Source organism: Pteropus medius, unplaced genomic scaffold (assembly GCF_902729225.1).
Source record: "Pteropus medius unplaced genomic scaffold, Ma_sr-lr_union100, whole genome shotgun sequence".
NCBI lineage: Eukaryota > Metazoa > Chordata > Mammalia > Chiroptera > Pteropodidae > Pteropus > Pteropus medius.
Window position 1 is genome coordinate 3,402,609 of NW_024343733.1, and position 21,958 is coordinate 3,424,566.

At 46.0% G+C, this 21,958-nt stretch overlaps 1 protein-coding gene across 12 annotated transcripts in view; it reads right to left on the bottom strand.

Moving 5' to 3' along the window:
• Positions 1 to 21,958, bottom strand: part of HRK (harakiri, BCL2 interacting protein) — a 34,955-nt gene that overhangs the window by 7,820 nt on the left and 5,177 nt on the right. For 3 of the 12 annotated variants that reach the window (XR_005653973.1, XR_005653974.1, XR_005653966.1), the window contains one exon: positions 18,141 to 19,092. Coding sequence is in view for 1 of the 12 variants with exons in the window: in XM_039868254.1 (XP_039724188.1) it covers positions 6,976 to 7,251 (276 nt within the window). In the remaining 11 variants the exon portion in view is untranslated. Of the gene's footprint in view, positions 1 to 6,919; positions 7,374 to 9,664; positions 9,870 to 11,129; positions 11,374 to 18,140; positions 19,093 to 19,403 lie in introns of those variants that run through there. The other 9 variants (XR_005653978.1, XR_005653968.1, XR_005653969.1 and 6 more) reach the window with 7 other exon arrangements.

Below are 21,958 nucleotides of genomic sequence, written 5' to 3' on the forward strand. Positions count from 1 at the left end.
CAAACCCGCAGTGGCATTGCTGTGACTCGGAGCCTTTCTCTGAAGATGGGACGGGCATGTAAGGAATCGTCTGCACTAGTGTGCGTTCCAACAACGGCTAGAGGTGCTGTCTGTAAAGAACATTCCACAAAAAGACAACACAATTTAGCTGAGGACAGGCACAGTCAACTCAAGAGCCAAGCCGATAACCACATTATATAGAGAGGCCAGTGACATGAATGAGAAATGGGAACGAATGCCAGTTGTTTGTCTAGAAAGCCCTTCTGGACTTTCAGCACAAGATTTTGTACACTTTAGATGACCTTTGTGATAAAAGGATGTTTACATACCTTTGATACTAAAGTTCCACTTGTGGGCATTCTTAAGGAAATCATCTGGGATGTGCCCAAAGAATTATACACGAGGATGCTGCTTATCCCATCGGAAACAACCAAAATGTCCAACGGGGGCAGACTGGGAGGGTAAATGATGGAACGGCCCCAGATAATGAAATACTAAGCAGCCCCAAAGAAATGTGTCGGAGAAAACATTATAAGGCATGGAGAAATGTCTGTGAGAACATTAAAAAGTCAGAGTACATTTAAGTGATTCCATTTGTTAAAGAACCTATCGATGCATTTTTAGAATGGAAAGAAATCTATCAAAATGTTAACAAGGGGTAGTGAGATAAAAACAATGACTAAAATTTTCTTTTACTCAGCGTTTTCCAGTTATTTGATGATGAATTTGCAATATCTTTTTGAAATCGAGAAAAGCTTTTATTTCTTTTTTTAAAGGGAATATTACATAAGGTTTCCCAAAGCAATTTGATTCCATCTTTCCCAAGTCTATGGCCTGTGGAGCGAAGGTTCAATTATGGCGACATTCCATGGGGCAGCCGGTTTTCTCTCCACAGGAGAGTAACGCAGCTTTCTCTTTTCCTGGGTATCCAGCATCAATGAAAGGCTACATCTCACCAAAGTGGGCTAAAATGGAGATCTCTCACCCAAAAGTAGGCACACCAGTTTAGGGCAGGAAAGAGACAGAGAAGACAAGACTGAGATGAAAGGCGAAATTTCTTATGCCCTGGAAATGCAGCCAGTATCCACAGCATTGAGGGCACCGAGGGTTGGGAATCAGTGAGTGGATACAGGGACCAGGACCTCTGTCTGGTGGGAGGCGAACTAGTTCACTTCTGCTGAGAAGCCAGAGTGGGGATCAAAGCCAGGGTCTCCTGTTCCTTAAGTCTAGGAACAATGAAGCCAGGGGCTGGAACTGGTTCATCTCTACATCCCTGCATCCTGGTGCCTAGCTCTGAGCTGGTGCTCAGTTCATGTTTGCAAATACACAGTGATGGAATGTGATAGCTACCTTGATTGTATCGCATCTAATTCTCCTCTTGTAAAGTGTCTCTTTGTGCCCTGTCAGCATTATTTATGAAAGCCTCACTGAGCTTGGTTTTCCTCCCAGCTTCTTCCTCCCATTGCACTTGGAACAAAACTCAGCCTCCCTACCATGGCCTGATCTAGCCCCTGCCTACCTCTCTACCTCTGTCTTCTTCCCCAAGTTTATATGGCATTAGCCACATTGCTCGTTTTTCTCTTCCTCAAACGCACCGTGCAAGGGCTCACCTCCAGGCCACTGGATGTGCTAGTCTCTTCCCAGAACACCTTTCTTGCAGGTCTTAACATGGCTGGCTCCTTCTTGTCATTCAAATCACTAGTCCCCTGGTTCCTCCTCAAAGCGGCCATCCCTAACCACTGTAGGTAGGGGATCACCCAGGCTCTCTCTATTACATTATCTTTGTGTTTTACCTTCAGAGCCCTCGGCACCTTCTGAAATTATCTGTGTTAGACTGCATAATCCAGAGATGGCCACAACTATATCTCCTGCACACATGATACTTTAGAACCTTGCCAATCCCTCTTGGCTAGCGTCTTATTATACTCTCCTTCAATCTGGGCAGTCTTGCGACTTGCTTCTCACCAAAGCTACTTCTGAAGCTGCGTCAGAAAAGGCCAAGTAGTTTCCACCTGCCCCCGACCTGCTTCCCCAGACATTTGCTTTGGGAGCTGAGTCACCATGTCAGAATCCAGCAACCGTGAGGCTGCCATGCCGTGGGGAAGCCCAGGCCACAAGAGGAGGCTGAGTGTAGATGCTCTGATTGGCAGTCGTAGCTGGCACCCAGCATCAATAGCCAGATCTGTGAATGAAGATTCCCCCACCGTGATTCCAGCCCCCAGCCAGCAAGGAGCAGACACAAGCCACCCTGAATGCCTGTCTGAATTCCTATCCCACAGAATGTATGAGCATAATCAAATAGTTGTTCTAAGCTACTAAGTTTAGTATAACCAAATAGTAACCAAAACGATCTTTATTGACTTAGTCGATTGGCTCTTCCCACTAAAATGCAGGCTTCATGAGAACAGGGGCTTCTTTGTCTTGTGTCTTCAGTGCCTTGCGCACAGTAGGCACTAAGTAATTACTAGGTGAATAAGCGAAAGAAACTGAATTTGGGAAACAATAATACCTGCCTTGCATAGTTTCTGATTAATTAATGTATTCATTACATACTTGTTGTACACTTACTATGTGACAAGCAAGTTGCCAGGGGTTAGGGACACTGTGGGGCAATCCTGTCATACATGGCGATGACCAGAGGGGGAGCAGAAACCCCCACTCCAGTCCTCCCTACCCCCAATATAGGTCTGAAAAGCTGACTTTTCAAAAACCAGAGGTGCAATTGCCAAATCCACCCAGGTTGCATCTGGGGGTGTGTTCAATTTTCCGCAGGTGTGGCTGTTTTTACATCCACGTCTCAGTCACTCGTGCCCTGGCCTCTCACTAGGCAAGCGGGTGACTCCAAACAGGGACCATGTGGCAGGAAGGCTGCACATCTGGCCCCTTCCCCGGGGTTCCTCCCCAACAGCTGTCTCCTTCCCCATTCAGCTCTCTCCCTCCCCTCATCTAGGCTTTCAAGCTCCAAAAGTAATGCTGGCAGGGTGCAGCGGGCTGGGAGGGAGGCCTGAGGGATGCGCCTCCAGGTTTAACCACTTAATCTCCAAAGTACCTGCCAAGAACCAGTTAGCATGTCTGGCTGGTGGGCCAGGCAGTCATTCATTCATTAAAGCAGGCTCCTGCTGGCCCATTATCTTCCTTACCCCTGACCATGTCACAGCCTCTTGGGCCTGCAGAGTCTCCCTTTCTCCCCTTCTCCTTAATCCCAAAGCAAGATTCTGCCCACCCCTGGCCTCTTCTCCCAGGCAGATTCCTCTGCTTCATTCTCTCCCTCCCCACCCCCTCCCAAGGCACACTTCTCCCTCCCTCCACGCCCCCGCCAGCCGGCACTCACCATAAAACATCTTTTGTTCTCTCCCTCCAGTGTCTTAGAGCAGTGACTGGTTAAATCACACTCATCCTCCTCCTGGCCTCTCAGAAGAGGAATCTCTCTAGGAATTCAAGGCTCACTGCCCCCTCTACTTGCTGTTCCGTACCTTCTGATCCCCTGCACCCCACCCCCCAAGTCATCTGAGGGGCTTCCCGATGTGGGCCCTCAAAGACAGAAACTCTAATTCCATTTCCGACTTTGCCGCTGATCCTTCAGGATGACTCAGGTGGACTCTCTGCCTCAGTTACCCCTTTGAGACCATAAGAATGGCATTAACCGTTTCATAACGTCCTCTGTTGAGTGGCTTAAGTGGTAGGCGCTGCACTGGGCACTTTAAATGGATGTTCTTCTGTCATCCTCCCAACAGCCCTGGAAGAAGTACAGCTCCAGTTTACAGATAAAGGCTCAGAGAGGTTATGTCTCGTAGCCAGGGTCACACTGCCAGCAAGTTCTTGGGCTGGGAATGAAATCCATTTCCGTCTGATCCCTAAACCCATGTTCTTAACTATTGCACTATCCTGGCCCACCCACCTAGCCTTTATTATCCACAAGGGCAAGTAGGAATGGTTGACAATGGCAAAATAGTATTAAATGCACAATCATAATCATGAGAGTTCACATTTATATCCACTTCTTATAATGCCAGGCACTGTTCTAAAGCTTTCTGTGTATGAATTTATTTTACCCTGTTGACAACATCTATACATTAAGTGCCATTATTGTCCCCATTTTACCTATGGGAAAACTGAGCCTCAGAGGTTTTTTTTTTTCTTTTTTTCTTTTTTCTTTTTTCAATGATGACTTCTGAGAAAAGTATTGCTGGCTTTTCAGCAGAGGCTCAAAACAAGACTGTGGCAACTGCTGTCCTGCACACATCTAAGCTCACCCTTAATGCCTAAGAGGAGGCCTGTCTGCCCTGTATGGCTGTCTCAAGTACCCCAAACCCTAAGGTACCCTGTAAGCATTCCCATTTCTCCTCCAGGGCAGGAAAAGTGAAGAGGGGACCACACACCGAACTCAGCAAATTGTCTTTCTCCCCATGGATTGATTGCCTCTCACTTCCTAACTTACTGGAGGCTGGAGAAAGATCGTTTGCCCCAATTAAGCCAAAAAAGCACAAGAAAAGGCCTGAACTTCAGGCAGCAGGAGGTGGGTTAGAGACCGATGCCGGGACCCTAGGCACGCCGAACCCGGGGATGCAGCTCAGGAACGGGATGGTACACAATCCGACCCGTGTCCCGAGGGAGTGAGGGGCGGCGCTGGAGGAAAGCCGTGAGGGGCATCCTGAGGTCAGGCCACCCCAGGCGGGAGAACCCTGGAGGGTGTGGCTGCTGGGGACGCCCGGGCAGGACACAGCCCGTGGGCGGGAGGAGAATGCAGGGGTGATAGGGGTGCCCTGAAGTCAGGACGCAGCACGTAACTCTGGAGCAGAAGCAGAGTGAGGAAGGGGAAATAAACTCTACGGCGACAATTATCTGCTGACGCCTCACCGGCGAAACTTCTCTCCAGCCCCCTCACGAGTCGCATGGGTCCTCACGCCGCCCCCGGACGCAGAGGAGCGCACTGGGTCCGCCCCGCGCGCCCTCGTGGAGGTCTTCGGTCACCTCCTTGGGGTCCCGGAAGCACGTCCAGCCCCGATGCGCACACACAGTAGGACTCTGGCTCTGGCCGGGCGTTCCCCGCCCCCTGCGTGGGGCGCCTAGCATCCCGTACCGCCTTGTCCTGGGAAGGGATTGCTTTCCCAGACCTCGCCAGGACCCCGAGCCCGGAGGGAGCCGTGTTCTAGCCCTCCTCCCCTTTCTGCTGGATTCTTCTCGCGTCCCATCTTTCCTTCGAATCCACTTTCCTACAATCTTCCGACTTGTTCTTCGGGCCGTCTTTTTCTCTGGCTTCCTCCACCTTCTTTTCTTTCTCAGTCTCCGCCCGTTTATTCCTTCCCGCTTCTCTCATCTATTTTCCTCCTTTTGCCAATTCCACGCTTTGGGCTTCGCGTCTCTCTAGACTCTCTTTTTCTGCTCCCTGCGCCGGGTCCGAAATGTTGTTCCCTTATCTGGGATTTGAGAGCCCCAGCCTGGCCGCTGTCGGTCGAGGAAGCCCCTCTTCCCAGAGGGGGAGTAGCGAATGGGACCTCCGGGAGCCGCGAAGGGAGCGCCCCAAAGTGCGCGCCTCTCTTCGCCAGCGCCCAGGCTGCGCCGGCCCACGCGACATCTGTCGCCCGCGCTCCCGACTCACACCCGGCGCACCCCCGCAGCTCCCTGGGCGCTGCCACCCCCCACGCTCCGGCTGCCGCCTCTCCCCGCGGGTGCAGACGCTCAGGCCTCGCCTGCGGGCGCCGCGCCAGCTTCCCAGGGTGTCTGCGCACCACCAGGCTCAGCCGGGACCGGAGCTCGGGGGCATCCGTGCGCCATGGCATCCCAGTGTCGCTGGCTTTCTCACCTTTGACCTTCATCTTCTGGCCCCAGACCCTCCTATAGTGAACTCGGCCTGATTCTCTCCACCCCCATTCTTTGCAGCAATCCTCTCTATTCTAGAATCTTTAAAGACGTTCCTTATACATTTGCTCGCCCAAAGCGCCTAGCTCAGTGCCAGGCGCACAGCTGGTGCTCAATAATTCCCCAACCCAAGGGCTTAGCCCACAGTAGGTGCTCAGCACCTCTCTCACACAGGTACCAAACACAGTAGGCGCGCAATACTCGTCCCCCACCCCCAACGCTCAGTGCCTAGCATTCTGCAAGCTCTCAAACCTTCCCTCCCTAAACAGAGCCTAACACCCAGAAGGAGCTCAATAAATGCTCTTTCATTAAGGCTTCCCCATGGAGTTTCCCTAAGAGCCTCAGATCCTGGTCCACTTTGGTGGCCTCTCCTCCTCCAACTCAGCTCCAACCATCTGGCGAAGAGTAGGCCACGCTCCTTCAACGGGACACCTCGCTGGAGAAGGAGCGAAGAAGTTGGCAGAGTGGAGGAAGTCTGCAAAGTGTGCGGGCCTTAGGGAGAGAGAGAGCCAGCCAGCAACCTGGAGGGGAAGGAAGTCGCGAGATGAGCGCGGGACGCGGTAGAATAGAGAGCAGATATTGGAGATGTGACACTTAGGCAGAAAGCAGTTTGGAGTGCTGGTGATGGAGACGGTGGCGACTTAGGACCGCCAGGCGGCTTGGAAGAGGATGGGGGATTTGTTTTGAAATAGCGATAAATTGTAATTATTTGGCGTGGCTTGTGACTTCGTTGTCACAGCAAGCACACTTTTTTACTTGTGTGTTTACTTGAGGGGCTTGTGGGGTTTGTGAACGCCGAAGTCCTCCCAAAGCTACCCCGCTGGAGAGAGTGGCAAGATGCGCTTAAGGAGAGAAGGGGTCGGAAACGGTGGACCCGACCCTTGGAGGGAGAGATGGGGACTGGGTAGGAGGGGCACGGAGATTCTTGCGAGAGAAGGGAGCAGCAGAAGAAGATGGCAAGGGAAGAAAGCCAAACTTGCCGCGCTCCCGCTCCCAGGCCAGCCCCGCGTCTCCAGTCCCCAGCTGCCGCGCCCTGGCTCTCGCTGGCTGGCTCGCGTACCTGTTGCTTGCTCCGGCTGGGTCTCGGCTCCGGCCCCACCAAGAAGCCTCGCGTTCCTACAAGTTCCGCCTGCCGAGCAGCCAGGCCGCCAGCGCCGCCACCTGCGCGGCCGCGCACAGCCAGGGCCAGTAGGTGGGGAGCGCGCCGGGCGCCGGCGCCCTTCGGCTCCGCGCGCGGCGCCGCCACATGGTGCGCTGGTGCAGCTCGTCGCCGAGCGCCTTGAGCCGGGCGGCGGTGAGCTGCGCGGCGGACGAGCGCAGACCCAGGCGGCCCGCGCTGCAGGCGCACACGGCCGGGGGGCCGCGGCCGCGGTGCAGGGGGCACGGGCACATGACCGCTCGCCTCGCTCCCTCCCCGCGCTCGGGCCGCCCCTCGCCTCCTCTCCCTCCGGCCTCTGCGCCTGCCTCCGCCGCGCTGCAGTCGCCGGGGACCTCCCCTGGACACCAAGTTTCTCCTTGTGTTGTGCGTTTGTTGTGCTGACGGCGCTATTATTAATTCAGTGTCGCATGGTGGAGGGGCGGGGAGGGGCGGAGGGGGGTTATCATCCGGCCCCGGGGGGGGCTGCAGGCAGAAGAAACCGAGAGGTAACTTTTAACCCTAGCGGCGCCGGCAGCGAGGGGGCGCGCGGTTTGGGAGCGGAGGAGAGCAGCGCGCTCGGGCACGACCAGGCGCCTCGTCGTGGAGGTCCCGGACTTGGGGGGGTTCGCAGGGGACCCCCGCGGAGGCGTGGAGCGCCAGAAAAGGTTTTCTCCTTCCCTTTTTCTTGAATTCAGCTCCAGTTGCGATTTGGCCAGGGAAGCAGGCTTGCTCGCTGTTTTGGATAAGGCCGATATCGAATTCGACTGCGTTATTCAAAGATACTCCGAGGCTATTGTTTTGTTTGCGGGAGGTGGGTTGGTTCAAAATCGTATGAGAGGGCCAGATTCATCCCAACCTGCCTACTTTCGGGTCTGACTCGGCACCTGTAGGCTTCGGATTGGAACACACAGGACACATGCCCCCACCCTCCTCGGCACCTGGCGGCCAGACCCAAAGCGCCCCCAGCGTCGCTAGAAACCTTGATGGAGGCAGGGTGGGGGTTGGAGGGGTCGACTCTTAGCCCTCAGGGGGCGAGGAGGCACGGGTTCGCTGCGCATCGCACTTGCACCCGAAAGACTCTCACTAGGGGCTTTCTAGAAGAAAACTTATTTTGTCTGCTTCTTTTGTGAATATATATATATATATTTTTTTTTGCCGCCAGAGTTACAGTTTCTAGCAGCGATCTCGATTTAATGTGTATTGGAGACCCTAAGGGGTCGGCAGAGGGAAAGGGTGGGGACTTCAGCCTCTTTCCAAACCTATGGCCCTATGTCCCTACAGACTGTAATAAAGTGTGGAGTTGTCTCAGCTAGTGAAGTTGGCGACGACGGGTCTCTCAGGATTCTTTGGGGGAGAATGAGACCTTCTCCGATCTCAAGTCCTTTGGGATTCCGATTACTTTGGGATTCGGAAAACTGAAGGAGCCCAGCGGTGGCTCCAAGCTGGAGATCTGGGAGCTGATGAGGAATCTTTGATTCTCTGCTTATTACCGGCAGTGCTGCCCAGGCCTGTGAGTCCTTTGGTCATTCGGAAAAGATTCTTCAAAAGAGTGAACTTAGTTTGGGTCTGGATTTACTATGAGCAGAGATTTCCCCTTGACCTTTAGCATGGTCAGGGCTCAGATGGCGACAGAAAGGCCACTGTCTCCCAGCCCCATCCTCTTACCCTTAATCACGGTCAGTACTTACTGAGTGCCTTCTGTGTAGGTTACTGGGCTAAGGGCCCTGCCTAGCTGCCTAAAAGTAAATCTCCCAGCAATTGGAGGGGGGCACTATTACTATCCTATTGTAAAGATGAGGAAACTGAGGCACCGGGAGGCTAGGCCTCTCGCCTAAACTCACAGAGTTAGTGAAGAATCAATCTGGATCTAAATAGGGCAGTCAGCCACAGGCTCTGAGCTCTTAACCCCGGTTTCATACTGCCCCCTGTAATCTGGGAATAATAATACCTCCTTCCCAGGATCAGGGCAGAGATTAAATGAGAGAAATGTGTGCCAAGCACCTGGCATGCAGTGGGCCCTGGATAAACCTTGGTTCTCTGTGCTTCTGGCTAGAACCACTTTCCCATCCTCTTGAGACTCACCTCCTTAATCCCCCCTAGTCTTTGCAGAGGGGACCTGATCCATTGCCCGGTGTAGCGTTCCAAGAACGAAGATACAGTGTCTATTTAAAAAGCCCTTTGGATTTAAATTGAACAATTCCCTCCGCCCCACCCCCCTTTTTTTAATCTGCACGCTTTTAACGGCTCACTTCATGGACATTAATTTTAATGGGACGATTATTACCCTGTTTGGAAGCCTGCCCCTCCAAGTGCTGGGCTCACGAGGTGGCGCTGGGTCGGGTCCCAGCCACTTGGATGTTTACTGTAGCCAAGAGAGTGCAGCCTTGGCCATGGGGACGTGTCATTCATCAGAGGGAGAAGAGAAGGGGGTGATGGAAAAGTGGGGGAAAGGGAAAGACCTGCCCCCCACCACCGGCACCACACCACGTCTAAGTCTCTAAAGGGCGTACACTGGAGCTGTTTTGGCCTCTCCCACCATTCGCTCCTTGGGGAACGTGGCCTGGAGACGAGGCTTTTTGGAGCCTCCATTTCCTCGGCTGTAGAGTGGGAATAATAACGGTAGCGACCTCAGAGTTAAAAGAGATTATACCGGTAAAGCCCTTAGTGCAGTGTCCAGCACGTCTTTAGCATTTAATAAATGTCGGCTACTGTTAATATTTTAAAGTCGATCATGTAGTTGCTAAATAGCGTGCTTTGAAGAATGTTGGAGGGCATGGTTCTCCTATTGTGAATTGGCGATTCTGTCACTGTTAAGTATCATCCAGAAGAAGCAAATGCTTTGGGAGAGTAACAACATAATGCTCTCCTAACACTGTAGAACAAAATGAGGTTTTTTTTTTTCAATTTTAATGCTTAATTTAATAAACACATATAGTGCTTACTCTATGCTAGGCACTGTTCTAAGTGCCTCGGATATATTAACTCATTTAACCCTGATAATAACTCTATGTCATGGTACATGGACTATTACTAGTCCTATATTATGGATGTCCAAACTGAGGCAGAGCTTTAAATACTTTAATCCAAGGTCATACAGCTGTCTGACCCCAGAGTTTGTGCTCGTTAGTATTATGTCACCATTGGGGACTTGGGAAGAGGGAGGGAGGCTGAACTGTGGCTCCCTCCCCCAAATTCCTTTGTGGAAGTCTTAATTAAGTTAAGATAAGGTCATTAGCATGAGGCCCTAATCCAATAAGACTGGTGTCCTTATTTTAAAAAAGGAAGAAAAGGGCATTAAGAAGGTGGCCATCTGCAAGCCAAGAGGGAGGCCTTAGGAAAAACTAACCCTGCCAGCTCCTGGATCTCAGATTTCTGGCTTCCAGAATTGTGAAAAAATAACTTTCTGTTATTTAAGCCACTCAGTCTGTGGCAGTTGGTTATGGCGACCTTAGCAAATGAATACAGAGGCAATAAGAGGGAAAGACTGTCCTAAAATGGATGTTAGAAGCAGCTATTCACCAGACTGTGGCTGCTTTGACAGCCAGCATGTGCTTTCTGGGTTCTTGAGAAGTGCTGAGTTCTAGGACTGTTCACCTGTCCCCCTTCTTCCTCTTCTGTGCCCTGTTGGAGACCTCTAAGGAAGGAGTTGTTTTAGGGCCTTATTTTGAGAAACAGTTCATGAAATCCAGTTAATACCTTTATTCAGAGAAAACTTTCCTTACCAGTTGCAAGGATGCACAACCTCTCTCTCATAGAGTGAAGACATAAGACAGATTTTTCTAGCCCACAAAGGCTTCCTGTGGTACCCCAGTGCTCACAATTGAGCAGAGCACACAACAGGTATTCAGTAAATATTTATTGAAAGGAAGACTCAATGAATGAATGAGTGAATGAATGAATGGTGAGTATCCTGATTTGTCTTTCTGTCTTTCAGACATACACAGTGATGCACATAGAATTGTTATAATCAGTAACACAAAAAAATTTTCTTGTCCCAGATCATTTCTTTACCTCCTACAGAAATCAATACTCAAGTGTTTTGAGCAGGAAGGTGGGGGTGGGGGGTGGATTTCTTTTCTTTAATTAAAACGATAATTACCTATCCTGGTATCTGAGAGCGAGTGAGCCTTACCTTATGGTGTTTTAATTCGTATGGCTTGGTGAAGTGGCAAATGAGTGAACAGTGTTGCCTCCTCCAAACAGCTGTGTTTCCCAAAGCCATGTATTGATGCCAGGGCCAGATTCAATGCCAGGAGTCAGCTTAGTGAACAACGGAGCTCTTGAATTGAAGTTGTAGCAGAGTGGTTGGACACTCCAAGCCAGAGAGACCTAGGTTTGGGCATATTTTTCACCTCTCTGAGCCTCCGCTTTCCCATCTGTAAAATGGGAGTAATAACCGTATTACTTCCTTGCGTTGTGGTAAGGATGAAAAGAGAGACTGCATCAAGTGTTTAGCAAAGTGCTCGGCACTCAATAAATGTTAGTTATGGTCCTTGTTGACATATCGGGATTATTAAGCATCCACTTAAGAAACAGAACAGGGACCCTGACCTAAAGCCACTGGGAAAACAAGAGGATTCGGGTTTCAGTGAGTTCAATATTCAATTACATCACAGTTATTCCCAGGATAGTCCCTTTCATTCAATAGACTCAGAGCAGGACAGCTCTCATCTCTCACATTTATCCTATTTCACCCTCTGATACCTGAAAAGATGGGGTAACTCCCTCTCCAGGGATCTCCTAATTATTCATTTGATACCTCTCCCTTAAGGATCTTTTTGTTGTAAGTAAAGAGGGAACAGCAGACAAATGTCCACAGCAGGGGAGGGAAAAAAATTAACCACCCCATAATTATAGTCTCATCAATACTTTAAGTGTAAAGGGTAAACCTCACTTAAATAAAACCTAATGCCTTGATTACTGGAGACGCAAGAGACAGGGTTGATTAAACCTGCACTCCCGCTGTGAAAATTCAGACATATTGTCCTTTGCTCAGGCAATATTCACTTTATTGGAGGCAACTGAGCTTAGTTTAAACAAGTGAATCACTAGGCTTGAAATTATACTGATGAGAGGGTAAATGAGGATAAATGCTGAAGAACAATTTGGCAGACCTGGAAAAACAGAAAATGCACATGGCCTATGACCCGGTGATTCCATTTCTAGCTGTTGACTCCAGATCAGTCAATAGGGACTCAACAAGGGACAGTTGCTCCCCAGGAGACCTTTGCTTGTCAAAATCGAAGGGTGCGATTAAGCCTCCAACGGGAAGAAGCTAGAGATGCTGCTTAACATCCTATAATGCACAGACAACAAAGAATTCTTTGGCCCACAATGTCAACAGCACCAAGTGTGAGAAACTGTGCCCTGGATATACCAGTTAGTATGCATTTGGCACAAGGAACAGACAATCCCACTGGTAGAGACTTAAATCATAAGGATTTTTATTATTTTCTTGACAATAAGTCCAGAGCAGGGACTAGGAAGCTATGGTGTGTGAACCAGTCTGGTGCACTGCCTGTTTTTGTAATAATCTTATGGGTACGCAGTCACCATCACTCATTAACGTATTATCTATCTCTGGCTGCTTTTGTGCTACAACAGCAGAGTTGCAACAGAAACGGTATGGGCCGCAAAGGCTAAAATCATACTGTCTGCCCCTTTTTAGAAAAATGCAATTGTTGGATCATGTGGTAGTCACATGTGTAGTTTTCTAAGAACCTGCCAAACTGTCTTCCAGAGTGGCTGTACCATTTTACACTCTCACCAGCAATGGATGTGTGATCCCAGTTTTCCTGCATCCTCTCCAGCATTTGGTATTGACACTATTTATTATTATTATTATTATTTTAGCCATTCGACAGGTATGTAGATATCTCATTGTAGTTTAATTTGCTTTTGCCTAAAGGCTAATGATGTTGAACATCTTTTCATGTGCTTATTTGCTGTCTGTATATCTTCTTTGGTGAATCCACCTATTTATGTAAATAAAGTTTTATTGGAACACACACCCATACATTTATGCATCATCTGGGTGTGTTTTTTACACTGTAACAGGAGAACTGAACGCTTGTGACAAAAATTGCATGGTTGAAAGGCTAAATTATTTACTGTCTTGCCCTTTATGGAAACTTTTTGCCTTAGGTGAATTATGATTTATTCTTTGAGAATGCGCCCAAAGCTATCCACACAAAATCAGGGTTTTGTTGGTAAGGGAGAAGGAACAAATGACAGTATCTGCTGCTTTAGAGAAAGTATCCCAGGGACTCTCAGAGATGTTCACTGCAGTATTGTTTGCCAAAATTAATTAGGAAGCAAAAAAAAAAATGCCCCTCAAGAGGAGAGTGGATAAATAAAATGTGGTATATTTGTACTATGGAATACTGTAAGGAATTACGAGGCATGAACTACGTCTATAAACAGATTTCAGAAACAATCTTGAGTTAAAAAAAGGCATTTGTGCAGTTTGATACCGTGTGTATAAATCTGAAATACATATGAAACAATGTTATAAATTATTCATGGACACACTCACTTGTGTGTCTTCAAAATAGATGGAAGGATACACATAAAATTCTTGATAGTGGCTTTGCCTTTTCCTCTGGGAGTTGGAGGTAGAAATAGCAATGGGGCAGTTGACAAAAGGGACTTTGGGGAGATACACATGCACTTACTAGGAGTTGAAACTCATTTTCCACATATTTCAGTTTCAGAAATTTGATGACAAGGTTTTTAATAATGAAGGTTGGCTTTATGTGCCATCTCTGCATTTTTCCATCTTTACTTTGAGGTAAAGTACACAAATAAGGAAATCTCAGACTTCACTGGTTTCCCTGGCTATTACAGTGTCTTGTATCTTTTTGTGGCTCATTTGTACCTGCCCAGCATTCGCCCTCTGCTTTTTGAGAATTTCTCCCCCTCCTTTGATCCTGTGGTGCTGATAGAGGCTCCAGTCTTAGGAGCCTCTGCATTCCTTGGTCACAGAGATGGGCAGCTGACCCATGGTGGGCCATTATGAACCCCTGGCTTACGGAGTTAGTTGGAGATGGACGTGTAGCCAGCTTCCTGCTTCCTGCTTCCTGCAAAAGCAAGGCCTCAGGGTTCTTCCTAAGAGCTCAGCCTCAGGTCTATCTCTTCAGCCCTCTCAATAAGCCTGCAAGCAACTTATTCCGGTGTGATCATATTTTTTCTTCTTAGAAGGGAGTCTGTCCCTACAGCTGAACACTGACTAATATGCAATGGATTAGCAAGTATATGGTCCAGAGTATATGTTCCCAGAGCTCCTCTCCAAAGATAAAACAGTAAGAGATTCTACTACAAAGTGGAGAGAGGAGAGATGCATAGAAAAGAACGGTTGGTGAAATACAATGGAGTAACTCTGGCATGCACTGTGATGCACTTCTCGGAACTTCTCAGCAGTGATTCTCAATTTTTGCTGTACCTGGGGAGCTTTTTAAAATCTTGAGACTCAGGACACACCCCAGACCAATTAAATCAGAATGTCTGGGATGGGAGCCAGACAGCAGTAGCTTTTACAGACCCCAAGGTAATTCCAATGAGCAGCCAAGTTTGGAACACAGTTCCCTTCAGGAAGGAAGGATATATTCCTCCAGGTGCTATAAGTGTTGCGGGAAGACTGCCCTCAGCTGTTAGTCCCCTGTGGGGATGGTCTCAGTTGAAGAAACTGAGTGTATTTCCTTCCAGGGGCAGTTCACATCCACTGACTCATCAACATGTGGGTATAGAGGCCAGATCGCTTTGCCAGCATTTGAGACAACTCTAAGATGCAACGCCTCCTGTCACAGGGACCACATCATAGCTCAGCTTTGGCCTGTGCCCGGTCCTGCTTCCTTCTCCTCCCTTCCATAGGTGGCGATCTCAAGGGTGTCCCTAATATATCTCCTGAATGCCAGTCTCCGTCTCAGGCTGGCTTCCCGGGATACCCTACGATAACCACGACGATAACCATCTTAGGTCTTCCATCTTTATTCACATGAAAAGTCCTGACATCTAAGTCAAAACACAACTATGCTATCGACACATGACTGCATAAACAAAATACGGCCTAGCCATACAATGGAATATTATGTAGCCTTAAAAAAAGAAGGAAATTCTGACACAATCTACAACATAGATGAATCTTGAAAACACTGAGTTAAGTTAAATAAGCCAGACACGAAAGGACAAATGCTGTATCATTCCACTTATATGAGGGACCTAGGGCTGTCAAATTCATCCAGACACTAGAATGGTGGTTGTCAGGGGCTGTGAGGAGGGGCGATGAGAAGTTAGTGTTTCATTGGCACAGCGTTTCAGTTTCGGATGATGAAAAAGCTGTAGAGATGGACAGTGGTGATGGTTGCACAACAATGTGAATGTACTTAATGCCCCTGAATTGTACACTTAAAAGTGGTTAAGATGGTAAATTCTGTTATATATATTTTAGCACAATTTAAAAATTGCCAGCAAACTCCCGTGATCATGATTCCAAATCTGAAAACCTATCCTTATTGTTAATCTTTTCCTTATTCCCACAACTTTTAGATCCATACAATTTCAGATTTGAAAAGTCCCCAGAAAATCATCTCAAAGTGTGGGGCCCTGGACCAGCAGCATCAGGATCGTATGAGAATTTGTTGGAAGTGTAAATTCTTGGGCTTCACTCAGACCTACTCAGTCAGACTCTGGGGTGGGGCCCAGCACTCTGTGCTTCTGGCGCTCATTGGTCTAGATTATCTTTAATATCTTGCCAATGAGAAAAGCAGGGGTCACAGAAACCAAGTGACACGGAGGAGGGGAGGCAAGGGAGGGAGGAAGAGAAGGAGAAAGAGAAACACCAGCAAGAGCCGTCTGAAAAGCCTTGTTTGAGAACCTGAGTTGACTTCTACTCTTGACCTCCCAGAGCAAAAATAAATTTTCTTTTTAGCTAAAGTCATTTTAAGTTGGATTTCTATTTCTTTCAACCTAAAAATCTTCCAGTATGATGTTGAAAAGAAGTAGTAAGAGGAGACCTCTTTACCTTCTTCCTGATTTTAGTGGAAAAGCTTCTAGTTTCTCACCATTAAGTACGATATTAGCTGTACATTTTTCGTATTTATTTTTTAGCAAGTTGAGGAAGTTCCCCTCTAGTCCTAGTTTTCTGAGAGTTTTCATGAATGGGTGCTGGATTTTGTCAAATGCTTTTTCTACATCTATTGATAAGACCGTGTAATTTTTTTAGCCTGTTGATGGGATGAATTACATTAATTGATTTTTGAGTGTTGAACTAGCCTTGCATACCTGGGTTAAATCCCATTTGGTCATGGTGTACAATTTTTATATGCATTGTTGGATTTGACCTGCTAATATTTTGTTTAGACTTTTTGCATATGTGTGGTTTTTTTTTTTCTGGTAATTTCTTTTTCTGATTTGGGTATTAGGGTAACGCTGGCTTCATAGGATGAGTTAGGAAGTATTCCATCTGCTTCTAGCCTCTGAAAGAGATTATAGAGAATTGGTATAATTTATTCCTTGAATGGTAAAATTCACCAGTAAACCCATCTGGGCTGGTGCTTTTGGTTTTGGATGGTTATTCATGATAGACTCAATTTCTTTAATAGATATAAGCCTATCCAGATTGTTTGTCTCTTCTTGTGTGATTTTTGGCAGATTTTATCTTTAAAGGCATTGGTCTGTTGCATCTAATAGGTTATCAAATTTGTGGGCAGAGTTGTGCGCAGTAATCCCTTATTATCCTTTTAATGTCCACAGGATCTGCAGTAGTGTCTTCTTCTATTTCTGATATTAGTAATTTATATCCTCTCTTTTTCTTTGCCCGGCGTGAGGCTTATCAATTTTATTGATCTTTTTCAAAGATTCAGCTTTTGATTTCCTGGTTTCAATTTTACTGATTACTACTCCAATTAACTATTTTTCTTCTGCTTGTGTTGAACTTGTTCTTCTTATTCTAGTTTCCTAAGGTGGAAATTCAGATGATTGATTTTAGAACTTTCTTTTCTAACATGTGCATTTAATGCTATAAATTTCCCTGTAGGCACTGTTTTCCCTGCATCCCACAAATTTAGACAAGTTGTGTCTTCATTTTTATTTAGTAAAAATTATTTTTAAATTTCTCTTGAGATTTCTTCATGTGTTATTTAGAAGTGTATTGTTTAATCTCCACGTATTTGGGGATTTTTTTCCAATTATCTTTGTTATTGATTTGTACTTCAATTCTATTGTGATCTGAGAACACAATATTATTTCTATTCTTTTAAATTTTTAAGCTGTGTTTTTTGGGCCAGAGTGTGGTCTGTCTTGGTAAATATTCCATGTGAGCCTGAGAAGAATATGTATTATGCTGTTGTTGGACGAAGTAGTCTACAGGAGTTCATTACATCCAGTTGATTGATGGTGTTGTTGAGTTCAACTCTGTCCTTACTGATTTTCTGCCTGCCAGATCTGTCCATTTCTGATAGAAGGGTGTTGAAGTCTCCGACTATGACAGTGGATTCATCTATTTCTCCTTGCTATTCTATCAGTTTTTGCCTCACATGATTTGATGCTCTGTTGTTAGGCACATCCAAGTTAAGGATTGTTATGTCTCCATGGTGAATTGACTCCTTTATCATTATGTAATGCCCTCTGTATCCCTGATCATTTTCTTGCTCAGACGTCTGCTCTGTCTGAAATTAATATAGCTACCCCTGTTTTCTTTTGATTAATGTTAGCATGGTATATTTTTTCTCCATCCATTTACTTTTAATCTATGTGTGTCTTTATATTTAAAATGGGTTTCTTGTAGACAACATATGTTTGGGGTTTTGTTTTTCTAATCCACTCTGACAAACTTTTTTTTTTTTTATTTTGGTGCATTTAGACCATTAAAGTTCAAAGTGATTATTGATATCGTTGGATCAATGTCTACTGTTTTTGTTACTATTTTTATTTGTCATCCTTGTCCTTTCTTCCTATTTCTGTCTTCTACTCCTTTTCTGCCTTTTGTGGTTTTAACTGATCATTTTATATGTCTCCATTTTACCTCCTTTCTTAGTATATCAGTTATATATTTTTTTTTAACTTTTTTTTAGTGGTTGCCTTAGAGTTTGCAATATACATTTACAACGAACCCCAGTCTGCTTTTAAATAACAGTATACAACTTCGCAGGTAGTGTGAGCACTTTATAATAACAAAATAATTCGAAGTCCTCCCTCCCATTCTTCATGTCATTGTCATTCACTTCACTTATATATAAGCATTCTTATGCATATTTGTACTTGCATAAAAAATATATATATAAGCATACATAATTGAATATGTTGTTATTATTTTTGGACAATTGGTAACAATTGGCGCTGGTTCCTGCAGTGGTTTGCACTTGTGAGTTTCTGCTCCGGTAAGCTGAGACTCTGTATTCACCTGTCTGTTCCTCCAGTCTTGAGAGCAGTGGTTTGCCTGGTGTGTCCTCACCTCTCTTACAGACTCAAGAAGGATTGCTGATTTTTCAATCTGTTCAGCTTTTTACTTGTTAGGATGGAGTGGGAGACTTTCAGGCTCTTTACATGCAGAACCAGAAGTCAATCTGAACCCAGTCTGGAGAAGGAGGAAGGGAGGGAAGGCTTCTTGGAGGAGGTGACCTCTAAAATAAAACCTGGTAGGAGTTAGGCAAGTGCAGGCGAGAAGGGATGAGAGTTCCAAGGAAGAGAGAGCATGATAGGGTGGAAAGCTATAAGAGGTTGAGATGATTACAGCGAGTGGTGAGGAGGTGAAGTTGTTGAGAGATCAGGCTACGGCGGTGGCCTAGAGTCCGATTTCAGAAGGTCTTAACGTGGCATTGATCTTGGAGACATCTTGTGAAAATGGACATTAAGATTCACAACACTGACACGTCTCCGGAGAACTCTGGCATATTACAGACATCCCTGACTTCATCCTCACGACAGCTCCCCTGATGTCCATCTGCAAAGTGCTTGAGATAATTTTGAGGGGCACTTTCCTGCTATTAAGTGTCCGTGTAAATCACAACTTATTGGCTCAGATGTTTGATTTCCTATTTTTCTTCCATTTCTGTGCCACCTGTAATTAGAGTTCCAAAGTGCTCAGAGTGATTTTTCTACTGAAACAGAAAGGAGAAGAGACTTGTCATCAGCAGATTGCAAAGTGGAAAAGACCAAGCTGCTCTCTCTATCTCCTGCACGGGCACTTGTGTTGAGATTTATGAGACCTACAAGTGACATCCCTCGCTTCTTTCTTAAAGGAGTGAGTTTATCTTTCTCTTTGCTACTCTGTGTGTGTGTGTAGTTGTGCATATCCTTATTACTTGCAGCTTCATCAACAACAGAAATATTTATTGAGCACTTATCATGTGTGGACACAAACATTAGAAATACCTTGTGCCCTCTCTCAGCTCCGTCGTTCATGGATTAGTTTGTTTATTAATTCATTCATTTATTCATTCAACCAACAATTACTGAGTACATGCTAGGAACCAGACTCTGTGCTAGGGGCTGAGAACACAGGATGAACAAGGTAGATGTGGTTCCCACCCTCAGGGAGCCTCTGTTCTAATGGGGGAGACACGCAAATAAATAATAAAGAAAACAATTCACCCATTAAGGTAAGAGTCGATTTCGGTGATGTAGAAAATTGTGTGTGGACACATTACCTAGATAAGGTGCTCAGGGATGGCTTATCTGAGGAGGTCACGTTTCAGCTAAGAGCTGAAGAGTGAAGGTGGGGCGGATATATTGAGGAGTGATGCAGACAGAATGTTTTAGGAAGAGGGAAGTGTGTGCAGAAGTCCTTGAGGTGGAAAGGACTTAGCTTCTTCAGACCACAGATAGGTTTGACTAGGAAAGTGTATCACTGAATTCCCATGCACTGCCGGTGGGGATGTCAAGCGGTACAGCCACTTTGGAGAAATAGTATAGCAGTTCCTCGAATGATTAAACGTGATTGAAAATGATTTAATCCAGCAATTCTATTCCTAAGTATATACCCAAGAGAAATGAAAACATCTGGTTACACAAAAACCTATACATGAATGTTCATTGCACTGTTATTCACAATCACCAAAAGGTGGAAACAACCCAAATGTCCCATCGGGGGAATGAATGAAAAAACAAAATGTGGTCTGTCCATACAGTAGAATATTATTCAGTCAGAAAAAGGAATGAAGTGCTGATACATTATATAACATGGATGAACCTTGAAAACACTTTGCTAAGTGAAAGAAGCCAGTCACAAACAACCACATACTATATGATTCCATTTAGTATATAAAATGTCCAGAACATAGAAAGTTATAGAGACAGAAAGTAGAACATTGGTTGCCTAGGGGAGAGTTAGGGGTGATGGCCAAAGGGAGTTGGGATCCTTTCTGGGGTGGTAAAAATGTTCTGAAATGTGGCGATGGTTGCACGTCTCTGTGAGTATTTTAAAAGCCACTGAGTTGTACACTTCAAATGAAGAAACTGTATAGAAAGTGAATCGTGTCTGAATAAAGCTGTTTTTAACAATGATTTTGTTTGTTATTTCAAGAACGGTGGTGGCACCTTGAGGTTTTAAAATAGGGGAGTGTCCTGATCTGCTTTACTTCTTCAAGCGCTCTTTGGCAGCTGTGTGATTGGAACAAGAGTGGAGGGAGGGAGACCCGGGAGGAGTTAATACAGTGGTCCAGATGCAGTGATGGTGCCTTGGACTTCGGGCTGCCCGATTTAGCAAATAAAAATACAGGATACCTAGTTAAATTTGAATTTCTGACATGCAAATAATTTTTTTTTTTTTAGTACAAGTATGTCCCACATATTGCCAAGGACATACTTATCCTAAAAGAGTTATTCTTTGCTTGTCCGAAGATCAAATTTTGCATGGGTATACTTATACTAAAAAAAAAACCATAATTGTCTATCTGAAATTCCAATTTAACTGGGCATCTGTACTTTTATCTGGTAACCCCACTTGGGCTAGGATGGTGGCAGGAGAGCTGGAGAGAAACCAACAGAATCAAGATATATGGTGAAAGAAGGGTCGTCAGGACTTGGTGATGTGGGACGAAAGAGAGGGAGAACCAGGTTCCTGGCTGACGCATCAGGACAGTGGTGTCATTTGCTAAGACAGGAAAAACTTGGTTGGGGTTGCAAAGAAAGAAGTTGGGAGAGATGATTTGGAATGGAAAAAGTAACGTTGAGTTTCTTGTTTCATCAGGCAGGGGCAAAGTCATGCTAACCACAAGAATATCTTTACTTCACGTGAGTCCCATCTGGAATGGCTCCAGAAAAAAAACTCATGCTTGCTTTGGTGTGTTGCTTCTTAAGAAGGCAGGTGAGGAAATTGGTTCTTGCAGTCTCAGAGCCTGAGCTGGAGTGAAAGCATCCATCCTGCGGACCAAAGCCATCGCTTCTTGCTTCTGTGCCAGTGGTGGCTGAACAAAGCTTTTCTGAGGAGCATCAGACTGGAGTTGAATTTTCAAGACAAATAAAAGGCACCCTAGGACAAAACCTGTTCCTTCTCAAGGGTAAGACTTTCAGAGGGAAGGGCCTTGGAGCTAAGATGGGGCTGTTAAAGGTGGCAGCGGGCGTAGGGGGCTGGGGCTTCAATAAAAGCAGGTGGGGATCACAGAGAGGGAAAGAGAGGTGGGGAGCGGTGTCCAAATGGGACAACCTTCTTTTGAATGACTAAGTCTGTAACTGGCAGCTGATGCTGAACCTCACTTATTTCGATTCAACATTAAAAAATAATAATAATGGAAATAGTGAAGGGAACATGCTCAAGAACAAGCAAAATGCTTCTTGCTACAGTTTTTCTTTTGTTAAAGGCCAAAGTTGTTTTTTTCTCCACAGAATTTTGTATTTGCTAATATAAAGACATAAAACAGCGACAAAGGACAATAATGCTCGTAGTGATGAATACCTCAGGGTCCTGTTGACAGCAAATGGCTATTTATGTCATTCTGATGTTTTAAAGTTTCTCAACAATATACT